Genomic DNA, 14,001 nt, shown 5'->3' on the forward strand with positions numbered 1-14,001 from the left:
TGGTTCTCAGGCTGGAAAAGGATTGTTTTTTCCAACTAAACTGTGAAGAGAACTTGCTAACACTTTATATGGAATTCAGAATTATATACTAATGCAGTATAGAATCTGGATAATATGAAAGCTATAACTTAAGACATCAGTACCTACGTGAACAACTCTTCTTAGGAAGCTACCAAAGTAAGCCCACCTTGTTTCAGTAATGCAGAAAAACACTTCCCTCTAGATTCTGGCCGCTTTAACACTAAATACAATTATAAATACATAAAGGACCAAGACTACAGCTTGGCAATTGCTAAAAGATTTGAGAAGCTTATAAGAAAATTTGCATTTTTAAAAAATTTATATAATAGAATGCTCATGTTCCAGTTTGCATCTAGAGTTCCATTTGTCATAGCAAATATTTATTTGTGTTGACATTTTTAATGTTAAGGTATTTCCCAGGACAACTCAATGGCCTGAGTCACAAGTTTACAATCCCAAGTATGGTCAAGCAGACTGTTCACATCTTTCTGATTAGCCTAACTCATACCATTGTTCTGTTCAAGATTTAAAATTGTTTAAAAAAATGCATTAAGATGTGCCTAGTTCATGAACATCCCTGGGGATCCAGTTTAAGGGCTATACCAAATGAACCAAGCCAAGAGTTAAAGTATAAATGAAGCTTAAGTTAGTTTTAAATACTTTTAATACATATTTATGCTTTAAATTCTAGGCTGCCAGAACAGTCATTCAAGACAATTACTGCAAGTAACATTGAACGGACACTTAAGAGAAATTCCAACAGAATTTTTGCAGTGTTCACGTACAGAACTAATGCTTTTAAGAATTAGGAAACAAGATCTAACTGATATGAATAACAACATAAAAGGAGAAGTTCTTCTCACTCTCAGAGAACAGCTACAGCATTTTTCCTCATCTGCCCTTCCAGGCAGCTCTGCTCCCTAAGACATACTGCCTCAGTGAACAATTAACAAAGGAAAAGATAAAATGCTAATATTTAGCCTAAACTGAAGAACATATGAATCCTTTAAAATTATTAACTGAGATTTTAGACAAATTGCTTTAGCAGGTTTTGTTAACAACTCTTTCCCTCCATCTGGAATTTCTTTTTCTCCTCCACTTACTTTCCACCCATCTACTCAGTCTCTCATTCTACATATTACACCTTCAATTTTAAATTAAACATTGGTTTGCTACTACACATGAGTACATATTAAAATAATTTTAAAAGAGTCAAAGACAAGTTGTCTCTGGACTATGTACTGAAGTTTTACTCTTATCAAAAGACTACAGTAGTGAAAGCAGAGGAAACATTATGTAGCGGGTATTTTATGCCAATGCTTCTCATTATCCCTTTTGTAGGCAGACTTAGTTTTTACTGAAGTATAAAAAACTAATTGAAAAAGAATTATAATCTTGGAAAAAGGAAATAATACAATGAAACAGCGACACAGAACACTGCTTTAAAGAAAAAGTCTAAGCTCTGCAGACTATCAGGACCAAAGTCTTGAGGTTAGGAAGGTGATTAAGGGCTTTGCTAAATATAGTCTTAAAATATGCCTCCAGGATCTATTTATAAATAGGAAAGCTTGATTGCTTATTGTATCTATTTCTCTCTACTCTTAGTGGAAATGCAGACTGCTTGTTATGTTGCGTATTATAATCACAATACTTAGCATACTGTGTGTTATTATAATCACAACACAAATGCCTAAAACTAACCTAGGTTCTTTATTATACTCTAAAGGACATTCATTAGTTTTAAAACCATCCTTCCCTTTATGACACTCAGAACTGCAATTTTGTGTTAAAAAATGAGAATTTTCTGTATTTAAACAAACTATATAAAAAATAATATCAGTCTTCAGTGTGCGAGGCAGGATATACATAATTCAGCATACAACAAACTCAATACACATGAAAACCTGGTATTAAACACACATATCTGCTCCATCCTAAAACTTATCCATACAAACTAGTAAGGATAAGAAACTCGAACAAAATTTTGCACCAGATTGGCAATAAGCACATTATTTTTCCTACACTAAATTATGCAACTGTCCATTGCAATTTCACATTTCTTTTAAAAATAAAATCTGTATACAATGCTACTGTAGATGCTACACATACTAAAAAGTAACATCATGCAAAGAAGTACAGACACTAGAAAATATGTTTTCTAAAATTCACACAGAGTGTACAATTGAAGGTTGTCATGACATGGCATTTGTAAAGTTGGCACTAATGAAAAAAAGCATTTGGAAATATAACAAATTCACTATTTACAAAGAAATATTTTTTTTACTTAACTAACAAAGCTAAGTAACTGACATACAGGAATTATTTGCACAATATAAGTAATTTCTTATTACTTAAAAATTCAGATGTGGGATTAAGCCAGTGTACTTCAACAATCCCTTTTTATACTGCAGAAAGTTTTATAAATTGAAGCAATATTTGCTTTCAAATTTTAATCCACTATCCCAAATAAAGAAATAAATATTTCATTTTGTTTCAAATGCTCTAAAATTATTCTTTAAATCAATTATTCTTCAAATTTTACGTTTTTTCCACTCTGGCTTGTCTGTTTCATCATCTTCTGGTTCCACTTCTGCAAAAACTGTTTTTGGCTGCGTTCTAGAAAAAAATTAAAAATATTAAAATATTGGTCAGACTACAATACTTTATCAGAAACTGTATTAGGTACTAGACACAAACAAAATGGATACACATAGAAACTTTCAAAAAGGAGCATACTAGACTTGACCATTTTTTATTTATGACAATAACCTATCAATTTACCTTCTCAGAATTGAAAAAACCTACAGCTCACAGACAAACAAGCACAAAAAAACACACATATTTTGCAAGTATTATTTCCTCATTAGCTTACAATCAGTATCTGTGTATTCCATGAATAATATTAAGATAGAAGTGAGGAACAAATACATTTATTTCCATGCTAGAAAAGCAGAGCCACTGGCCTCCTCATTCCATGGCTTTTTAAAAAGAAACTTCTACCTTGATACACTGTAGAACAATAGCCAGTAAGTGAAAACAGAACACCAAAGCCAGGTTTCTGGTTCAGCCTACCAATGAAAAAACAGCTTCTCCCCGAGAGACTTTATCTAACACCACTGTAACATAAAAACATAATGATCTTCATATGAGAACACAGTGTATCTTACAGTCAAGCTTGATAGTATCAATACCCCCACTCTTTTGTGTGAATTTTAAATACCACTTAAATGTTACAAAAGTAATTGTTGATTACTTTCTAAATTAACATAATATTAAGTAGAAATTCAATAAACTGTTTGGACATTCAGTTCCCCTGTTTAACATTTTAACAACTGCATGATACCCTTTTCCAACTTAATTCTCAGCATAATCACTGCAGAGCTGAAACTATCAGATTTCTGATGCTGGTTGTGTTCAATTTCTCAACATGACAAAGTATAAAATGCAGCCAAGGCAGTCATCATCTCATTACCATATTAACCAATGCTTTTGCATCAGTCTAAGGATGTGAAGCATTGTTATAACAGTGGTTATTTGGCAAACTTCAAAGTGCATAAACCTTAACAAAATTGTGGCCATCTTACATAGCAAAATCCAATGTTACCTCTGAGTTCAAAGAGTAATAGCAAGCCATCAGCTCTTACAGAACAGGATTCTCCACTTACTATATATATGACACAAATAGGTTAAAAATCACCAAAACTAGTCAAAGACAACTAACTCTCCTTACATACAGGCTCTTTCTATTGCCCTGCCTGCTCCTCCATCTTCCAAGCTTGCCATAGAGGAAAGGGTAATGCTGATAATTCCAGAGATGGCCCTACTGCAGAACTCTGACTGCATCTGGTCCTTGGGTGCAGGCAATAGCAGACCTAGCACCCAGATGAGGACCTACATTGTGGAAGTTAGATGAGTCCTTCTGCTGTCCATGGAAAGCATAAATGAAATATTAAAATTGGGAAATATTTTTTAATTTCATTATAAAAGTCTACCTATCCCATTGCTGAAGAAAACAGGAAAAAAAAAAAGAAAAAAGGAAAATCAACGTTCAATCCTTCAAAGGCTTTAATGGCTGAAATACCGGATTTTGCTGGCTGCTGAAAAGGAAGAACGTATGGAATCTTCTTCTCTTTTTTTTCTGACATACTGACAAAGGTTTATGTAGCAATGTACCCTCCTTTTACCACAACAGATGAAAAGTATCTAAATGTCCTCTAGGAATGACCTCAGTAATAAGAGTTTCATTAGTAAAGCACAACTAATCAAGTGGAAGCCTACAATTTCTCACCACAAACCTGCAACTGTCATAATTCAGACAAATATTTCCAACTTAGAGGAATGAATAAACCTGTGAAATAAGCAGCAAAACCTGCATTTTTTCCAGGATAGGAGAGGCACAGAAAAAAGGCATAGGCTTCCGAAAAGGTAAGTCTGCTACTCAGTGCAAGAAAGCTGAGGTAGGGGAAGAAGGAGAAAAAAAGAGAAAAAAAAAAGAGACTGTACCACAATCTAGCAGTATTCAGCTAAAGCAAAAACATGCAGAGGAATTCAAGTCTGATTGCTACCTCACTTTTTAAAATTACCATGAAATACCTATAGCCTCAGCTGAAATGTAAATTGTCCCACATCCACAAGCTACATAGCTGTAACTGGGGCACCTAGAGTGATTCACATACCTGACCATTTAAAAACACTCTTTTTGGTTTTGCCTTATCAGCAGTGATCATTTAATCTAATTCAAACACAATTTTTTCTGCTTAGGAACTACACTGGAGATGGCTAGTATAGTAGGAGTTTGCTGTATGATTAATATTTATACAAAAATTATTAAAACAAATTTTCTTCTGGTAAGTATTCTTATTTCTGAGGGCTGTGTTCTTTTCCCCATCAAATTGCTCAGTTTTATCAATCCTTGACTTTGAGGGTTGATTTCAGTTTGTTAGGGACTTGTTTGGCAGATCCCATGGCACAATACTATGGAGGCCAAAGGGGTCCCAGGAAAACTCAAAACCGATTACATTTCATCTGCAGAAAGCACAGCCTAGCAGTAGCCTGGCATGGATACACATGGATATGAGTCTGATAAACCACATACTCCAAAAAGGAAGAACTTGAAGGAGGCAAGGACACCCCCAGCTAAGAGGAACAGAGCCATTACATGTACATGGAGGAACAGAGTTATGACAGCCAAAGCTCAGCTAGAACTGAAACAGAAAAGAAATGTGAGAGGCAGCAACAAAGGACTTCTACAGCTACACTGACAGCCAAAGAAATGTGAAGGAAAATGTGCTTTATTCAACAGGTAAGCCACTAACATAGCATATGGAAAAGGTCAAGATACTCAGTGCTTTTTTTTTTGGCTTCATTTTCCCTGAAACGTCTGTCCTCAGGCCTGCAAGCACTCCCACACTACAGAAGAGTCTTTGGTAGGGACTGAGACATTTCCATCAGAAGAGGAAGACAGAGTTAGTAGCACACTGGATATGCAAAAATCTGTATTAGATGGGTGGATCCAGAGGTACTGAGGGATATGGTCCATGTCATTGCAAGGGCACATCACAGGAGATGATACAGTGACTGGGAGAGGGTCCCAATGGCTAGAAAAAGTAAATATCATCATCTTTGTGAGAGGAAAAGGGAGGATTCTCAGTTCACAGGAAAGCTATGTAATGAATCCCAGTGGAAGGCATTTCCAGATACATGAAGGACATGGTAGGGAACAGGGAAGGTGGTAGGGAAAAGCCAGCATGGACTTAGCAAGGGCATACTGTGCCTGCCAACCAGATTGCTAGAAAGGGCTGCCCAGACAGGTGTGGGAATTTCCATTCTCGAGGATATTTAATCTTAGCTGAGCAAACCCCTGAACAACCCAAATCTAATTGGATCTGAGCAGTGAACACACTTTAAGCAGGAGCTTGGACTAGATGACTTCAGACATTCCCTTCCTACCTAAACTGTTCTATGATCCTGTGTTTCCACATGACTGTCAGCTGAAACCAGTATCTCATACACCAAAAAATGCATTCTTATTGTGGGTTATGGTAACAGGCTGCAAACAAAAATGGGAAAAGGAACTAGAATGATTTATTTATACTATGTGCTTCTCTTTACTTCAGTGGTTTTCAAGATATTCAGAAATGTAGACCTCTACAAGATTTCCAGGGGCTATGAAGACTGCTTTAGAGTCACCATAATCCCTGTGGCTATGGGTTGCTTTTCTTAACTGCTTTTCAGTGATCCAATAAAAGTAGCTCATTGACATGTGAGGATCATAGACTAGCAGATAAATAATACTGCTGCAGCAAAAGCAGCTGGAGATGACAACTGTATATCATAACATGTGACTCATGTCAAAGTAACTTTTGAAATTTGTGTTTATATTGCACTGAAACAAAGAAAAAAGATTTTCAGGCATGCCTGGAAACCAGAATAATGTCATAGAGGTCACTTCCAGACTGAAAAGTTAAGGTTTTCAGCATCAGGCACCTTTTTTTTTTTCTTTACCCCACCAACCAGCCTGACTCCTTTCTAAATCTCAGGGGCTCTCCTCTCAAAATCACCAATTTACAAAAAAAAAAAGATTTAGGATAAATACAATAACGCATGTCAGCAAGGCTGTTGTTACAAGACATTTTGCTCAGTCCTGATTCTTCAGCTAGTTCATCTACTTGAGCCATTAAGTGACTAACACTTCACAGACTGGGCATTGCCCTTGAGAAAAAATTCAGTGAATGCAACACAGGTACAGACTTCTATTCCAAGTCATGCCCTTTTGACAGTGGCAAGGAGCAATGAAAAAGACTGCAAAATAGGGGTAACATAAGTGAAATGAAAAGTACTTTCAAGAACTCTAGTTTACCTTGTTGAGGAGGGAAATTTCACCCTCACTTTCTCTCTGGTAAATAAGAAAGCAGCATCTGGGCCTGATTAGGCACTCAGCTACAATGCTTAGTAATTCCTGCTGATCCTTCAGAGGGACATCTGAAGTCATTATAGTATATCTGTACAGCTGTGTTAAAACAAACAGCTCACAAAGAATGTAATTTTCAAACATTTACAACTGATGCCTCAAGTTCCTTTCCTGTAGTTCTTTACTTGAAATCTTCAATCTGTTCCTTCTTTTCCTTTCACTCCACTGGAATGGCTCTTGCCAAGGACTCTAAAAAGCTTTTTCCTGAGAAATCTCAAGATCTTTTCCTTATCCTCATCCATTATGACTTTTCTGCTGTGTTGATCACATCCTATTTGACACTTTATTCACATTGGGCTTCTGTGACATGTCATCTCCTGATTCAGCATGTACTTCTTATCCCCAGTATCCTTTTCAGCAGCATCTGTTTTTCACTCATTCTTTTGCCTCTTATGTACTTCCCCTCCTTTCTTGCTCAAATGCCAGGGGAAGCAAAAAGGTCAAGCTAATGATAACAAGCTTAAAAAAATTTTCATGTGATAAATAATGCAAATGAGTATTCTGCTTCAAGAGTAAATTCGGCAACTTTAACTCCAAAAGAAGAAATATATTTTTACATAGAATGCATAAACTAAGCAGAAGTCACATGTTTCTTTGAAAATTTATTGAAGTGAAAATCACAGGATCTTAGAATGGTGTGGGTTGGAAGGGACCTTAAAGATCATCCAGTTCCAACTCTCTTGCCAATGGGCAGGGACACTTTCTACTAGACCAGGTTGCTCAGAACTCCATCCAACCTGGCCTTGAGCACTGTCAGGGATGGTGCATTCACAACTTTTCTGGGTAACGCGTTCCATGCCTCACTACCCTCTGCGTAAAGAATTTCTTTGTAACATCTGATCTAAACCTCTCCTCTTTTAGTTTAAAACCATTTCCCCTTATCCAGTCACTACCCACCCATGTAAAAAAAGTCACTCTTCCTCACATACAATTAAAAAAGCATTAATGCTGTTAACTGATTGGGAATGATGTAGCCAGTATGGATCAGGAACAGACAAATCAATCCAGTCATCATATTCCAAGTTCTGAAAACTGATTAACTAGAAAAGAGCATTTTTTAATCTTCTCAGTCTAAAATTATTTAATAACTATCACTGGAGAAAGTTAAGTAACTATAGTTTCCTTGCACATTTTCTGAAGAAAGAGAGTGAAAACTTTAAGTGCATAGACAGCACAGGACCAAAAACCTTGTCAAACAAAAAATATATCAAGTGGATAGTTTTATACCATATTTAAGTAAAAATTTACTACAATAAATGCAGAAAAATCAGTAGCAGAAGAATAAAGTAATAAAAGAATAAACACTGTTTTAAAAAAATGAAACATATTGGATGTATGGTTTTTTGGTCTTAAGACAGTATATGATTTTAAACATGTATCAGAATATCACCTTTCCTAAATCTATACTGTAACTTATGTTATAGCTTAAACAGCTGTCCAGTATACAAACAAGTACTGCATGATAATTTTGATCAATTACTTCTAATTTGCATATTTTATTATATACAAGTCTCTAAGTACATCTGTAAAATGCATTTTATATACAGGTTAAATATCCATGCTCTCTAAATTCAGATGTAGGATACAATAACAATATAATATACTATTATATTACATATATAATAGCACAGCTTTACATGGCTGTTAACATAGTCCTGACTTTCTGAAAACTAAGAACATGACACATAATAAAGTTTCTGCATTTCATTGTCCTACATATTATTAGTAATAGTGCTGTTGTTATTAAGTTATTGTTTCTATTATTAATCATGCAATATTGTTTGGGAGTTATTAAATGCTCCTTGCACAGAGTATATCTGAAATTGAAGCTTTTAAAACAAGGATAATGGCAGCTTCACCAGAATGTGATTTATCAGCTGACAAAGCCATCATGGCCGTGTGCTGCTGGCTGCAATCCAAGTCCCCCACATACACATCACTGTCTGATGTGTATGTCAATAGCAGTCTGGACCTGCATCCTGCCCACTTCTCATCCAGCTCTCCTCTTCCCCTGCAGCCACGTCTTTAACAGGGAACTGTAATGAGATCTGGCCACCTGACACAGTAAGCCTCCTCTAACACAGCTTTGTTTTAAAAATTTCATGTCTACTACATTGCAGGTGTTGGGGATGAAACTTAATATACAATCAATGAAGTTACTAAGCCAAAAATATGCTGACATCTATCTACCTGATGGAATGTGTGACTGCATTTACTTTTGAGGATGGATTCCTCAAATAAAAAAAAGATGCCTACACATTCTGAGTATACATCCTATCTAGCAATCATGAACTCTCAAACAATTAAAAATCAATATTTAGCATAGTCATTGCAACAACTGCTGTAGAATTAGGCTTTCAAATATCCCATCTTTGGTACCAAGAGTGATACTGTATAATGCATTGGTTTTATGTATAACACCAAATGCCATAGTTATCAATTACCTGGTCAAAGCCAGGCAGGGTTGCTGACATTCCCAAGCTGCTTTGGAACTGCTATTCAGTTATTTTTGTGAATATGTGGGTCAAGAAAAAAACAAAAGTCACATCTGAAACAAGCTGTGATTCATAGAGTATTTCAAGTTTCTGGAAAGAGGCGGTGACTGGCTCACTACAGAGCTAAACACTAATAAAGTAGTCAGTAAAGTACTAATGAATGTACAGCCTTGGAGACAGAACACTGTGCTGCAAAATAGAAAAGCAATTCATTGTTGGCAGACTGTGCCATGAAGACGATTTCAACTCTTCAAAATGTTTTCTTGTGCATTTTGAAAACACTACTTGACACTGTTTTGTAGAAAAAAGCTTCATCAATGATAATAAAATGTAACAATTATTGCAATTTTTAAAGTGGTAGTCTCAAGTCATTAGTATGAAATGCATTTATGTAGTACTTATTTTTATACTGTTGTGAATGTATTTAATTGTGTCAGGGAAATAAACTCCCTGGGTAGAAAGCACCCAAGAAGAACACTGCACAATTTTCACTTTAATATATACACACAAGTACCACACCCACACATACAATTTAAATGGAGTAAAGTACCATCTGTGGAACTAACGAGGTTTTATGACAAAAATCTTGATAAGGCTCCTTAACTTATGTAATACCTTAAAACTTATCTCTTTTTGCTGAATTTTTGGTAGGAGATTTTATCAGCACAATTTTTAATATCGCTGTACCTTTAAAACCAAGTTAATTCAGGCAGTTCCTTGGGTCCTCGTGTAGGAAAAATTCAGATAAAAACTTATGACAGTCAATAAATCATCCTGTCATAACACCATGTAAATATTTTGAAGGCTTAATCTAAGAATCAGTCAGAACTAGAGGGTGTATTGAAAAATCATCCCAATATATCAATGGGACAGTACCCTATCATACTGCAGTTCAAGACACTGATTTTGAGAAGATCTAAACTCAAACCAAATTTGAAAGTTTTAAAGTAACTTCTAGCACTGGCAGGTACATTTTATAAGTGGAAATATGAAAGTTCAACAGTTTAACCTCCTGGAAACTCTTATCTTTTTCTAAAAGAGTATATCCTTGGTTTGCATATTTGTGGTAGCAATCCAAAAAAAGGCAAAGTACAGCACAGAAAACATCTATTTTAACTAGACTCCTACCGGCCTCCAGAAACATTACTTGTATTCTTAATTGTTTCCTTACTTAGCATATGCTGGAGCCACCCAGTATGGATTCTCCTCCGCTTCCTTTGCATGACGTAAAATGGCCTCTCGAGGGTTGCTGTCATCTGTCTTGTCCAGGGCAATGTTCTTGACTATATATGATGATAGGGTGACCCCGTGAGTCCCAACACGGCCACCACGACCTGTGGCACAAAGAGAAAAATATTTAAGAAATATGCAGAGCCTGCAACAGTGACCTGATATGAAGAGGTTATTTAATGCTATAGGAAGGATTTAACTTAGGGCAGCATTCAGGTGGATGCTTCACTGGTTATGTAACACAAAGTAAGCCATTGTGATTACTAATATTTTTCAGGCAAGGACTCCAAAGAGACATCCATGCCTTAAAGTGCTGGATACTGCCCACACATCTATGGAGTAAAGTCACCACCCAAAATATGCAAATCCAAATGAGTGTAGAAGCAGATCATGATGGCCCCTTTGGCATATGACAGTCCAAAATGATTATGCCTAGATTACCTGCTCCTGCTACAGGAGGTTCAGGTTTGTGAGACTTCAGGGGGTCCAACCTATCCTTCTCCAGCTGTTTCCTCGTGCTTCGTTGTCGTGGTTCGCGGAACATCGGAAGCGCATGAGCTGAAGGGTGACAGTTTGGAGAAAATTCAGTGTTAGAATTTCCATTTTCTTTCTGGCACTTTAAATACAAAAAAGTTGGAATATTTTTTGTAATGGAAAAGGTGGCAGGTAATCCCATATTCAAAGAGTGGTGTTTACTGAATTTTACTTTCAGGGGTTTATTTCTGCTGAATTCTTTCAAAGATGAAAGCAGTCAGATATCAGGGTAACTTCAGACAGGAGCCTCTTGTCTGAAATACTGTTATCACAGTTTGTGCACATTTCATTCATACCTCTGTCATTCAGTTCTCAACATTAGCATTGTGACCCATCAGTTACTCTTTTCTGAACTTCCCGTTTCTCCAGCTTTTCCATATTCTAAGAGCATGACAAGGTGCTTGATGCATTCTTGGATATGACAAAGAGTGGAGCAGAAACCCCCTCAATGACTCCAAATGCAATTTTATGCACATGAAGTCACAATCATGCTCCTTCTTAAATAATAAGATAAATCACCATTGGGAAAACATCCTAACTGTAACAGTCTGGCTAAATTGTCAAGATTTATAACTTCTATTTCCTCATGAAAGTGCTACCTTCAGTTACAGAAATGGCTTTTATCCACTCAGACAAGAGAGTCATTCTTTAGTAACAGAGAAATACCATGTTAATGGACATGGCTTTCTTGCAGTGAGGCTTAGATCTCACATGCAGTTGTGGTCATTACTGCTGTTTCCCAAAGTCAGGGAAATCATGTAGCAGTCAAATGATCCAATAAAGACAAAAAACCCCCAAAAAATCCTAAATTTTGGAACATCATCTCTATATTGAATAAAAAACCATCATGGAGCATTCAGACACCTATCAGCTTGAGTTTTCAGCGTTTTTCTGTTCAACCTATTAAGACTGAATGAAGTCACAGCCAGGTGACATGCAGCAGATCTTAGGAAACAAATGATGAAGTTTTATTTTTGCAGATTTCATTAAGTATGAAATGCCAGGGACAATTTTCTGGCAAGCACTAAAAGCTTGATTAGTTTCCACAGAGCATCTGAGGTGACTAATGCAAAGATCCAAGCCTTTGCTATTTGTGGAGTAAAGGTTGTATAAGGGAAAAACCATGCTGTGTACTCCTGTATTTTAAAAGTGACACTTAATCCCTTAAAACAACATTACTGCATTTTAAGTAGCCATAACAGGCAATTCTGATACTGAAGAACAACAAGAAGTCAGAAGAAAAAAAAAAAAAAAGAAAAAAAAAAAGAGGAGGGGAAATAGAAGAAAAAAGAGATGAGTTCACTTTGCAAAAGCACTTCAGAGATCTTCAGGTCTTCCCAGTTCTGTCCGTAAACTTAAAAGACAGACATCTAACCTCTGAAGTTTTCAAAATATGCAAAAAACTTTAAAAATTTGTTAAGCAAATCCTTACAACATTTTTTTGCATGATATATAGAATCATCTTTGTTTACTTTCAAAATTATGTGGAAGAAACAGCTAATCAGCTAGAACTCAGTGATAAAATCCCAAAAATTTGCATAACTGGGACCTATATATTTCAATGACATTTATAAATGCCATTGAACACACAAGTTCCACTGGGTTTTAAGCAGAATTTTCTCTAAAAGGTCACAGAAGTTCTTTAGAGTATAAACACTAGTGACATTGCACAAAAAGCATTACAGTGAAGGATGTTATAAAGATGGATTAAGAGCACCCAATGAAGATAAATACCCCTGATCTTTGGCAGTTGCTGCTTAAGTTTACCCCAAATACTGGAGCTGAGCATCTGCAGCAGTAAAGGTAGGCTGGAGACAGCTGTGGCTGGGAAGTGCCCAAGATGGGAACCCATAACCGAAGTACCTTGATACGGGTCTAGTTACCAAGACCGCCCAAACTTTCTCACTCCAAACCTCTTTTTGTTTATTATACTGCCAAACAACTTGTTTGTTTTATAGAGAAATGGTCTTAGTATGTGTAAAAAAATGTGTAAAAATCAGAACTGATGTGGATAGTCAAGATCTCTCAGTTAATGCCCTTATTCCATTGTAAAATTTGTCATTGGGAAAAGGCAGATTATTAAACATATTATAGTAGCAATGATAACTGTTTCTTATGTGACAGTGATCCTTACTAAAACACAAACTCTTAAAAACCCCTGAGGATAGGGATAGTTAGCCTATCTAAAATCCCATATAACTTGGGTAAGTTATAAATTTTGAAAAATCATTTGCTATTTCTTCAAGATCTATCTCCCATCTCTGATTTTTTCACTGGTACTGCAAAGTGGCAAAATTTCCTAAACCCATCTACATTCCACGATTAAATTATAGAACACAGAAGATTTTAAAAAGCACCAAAATTTGTGAGGCTTTCAGGAGTCCCACAATCAAGAAACCAACTATTATTAAGAACTTTACAGAGCATACAGATTGGATCTTTCTGGTTGTGCAACACTATAAAAAAAAATTGTATGAATATGTGTCATATATACCAATATATGTCATATATACCAATATATGACACCAGTGATCAATGCTTAATGAAAGACTGCTTTTTAGAGGAGAAAAAATAAAGCTAAGCAATCTGCAATAAATTCAAACCTAAGAACAAGCTAAGGACACTGCTATAAAGATATGTTTAAATTTCTTACGTGTTATAATGTAATCCTGTGTGAGAGTCTCTGCTTGTCTCTCTTTTCGTTTTGTTTTGACCACGCATAATTTTGCTCCCCTAGGAGGAAACAGAGCA

At 36.0% G+C, this 14,001-nt stretch overlaps 1 protein-coding gene across 1 annotated transcript in view; it reads right to left on the bottom strand.

The window, feature by feature from the left end:
* Positions 1-667: 667 nt before the first annotated feature.
* The window catches only part of WDR70 (WD repeat domain 70), a 123,663-nt gene continuing 110,329 nt past the window's right edge, over positions 668-14,001 (bottom strand). The window contains exons 15-18 of the mRNA XM_062513342.1: positions 13,904-13,983; positions 11,158-11,274; positions 10,658-10,820; positions 668-2,637 (exon numbers count right to left, since the gene is read on the bottom strand). Of these exons, the coding sequence (XP_062369326.1) occupies positions 2,553-2,637; positions 10,658-10,820; positions 11,158-11,274; positions 13,904-13,983 (445 nt within the window). The 3' untranslated portion in view covers positions 668-2,552. The remainder of the gene's footprint in view (positions 2,638-10,657; positions 10,821-11,157; positions 11,275-13,903; positions 13,984-14,001) is intronic.

The sequence above is a fragment of the Cinclus cinclus genome, chromosome Z (assembly GCF_963662255.1).
Source record: "Cinclus cinclus chromosome Z, bCinCin1.1, whole genome shotgun sequence".
Taxonomy (NCBI): domain Eukaryota; kingdom Metazoa; phylum Chordata; class Aves; order Passeriformes; family Cinclidae; genus Cinclus; species Cinclus cinclus.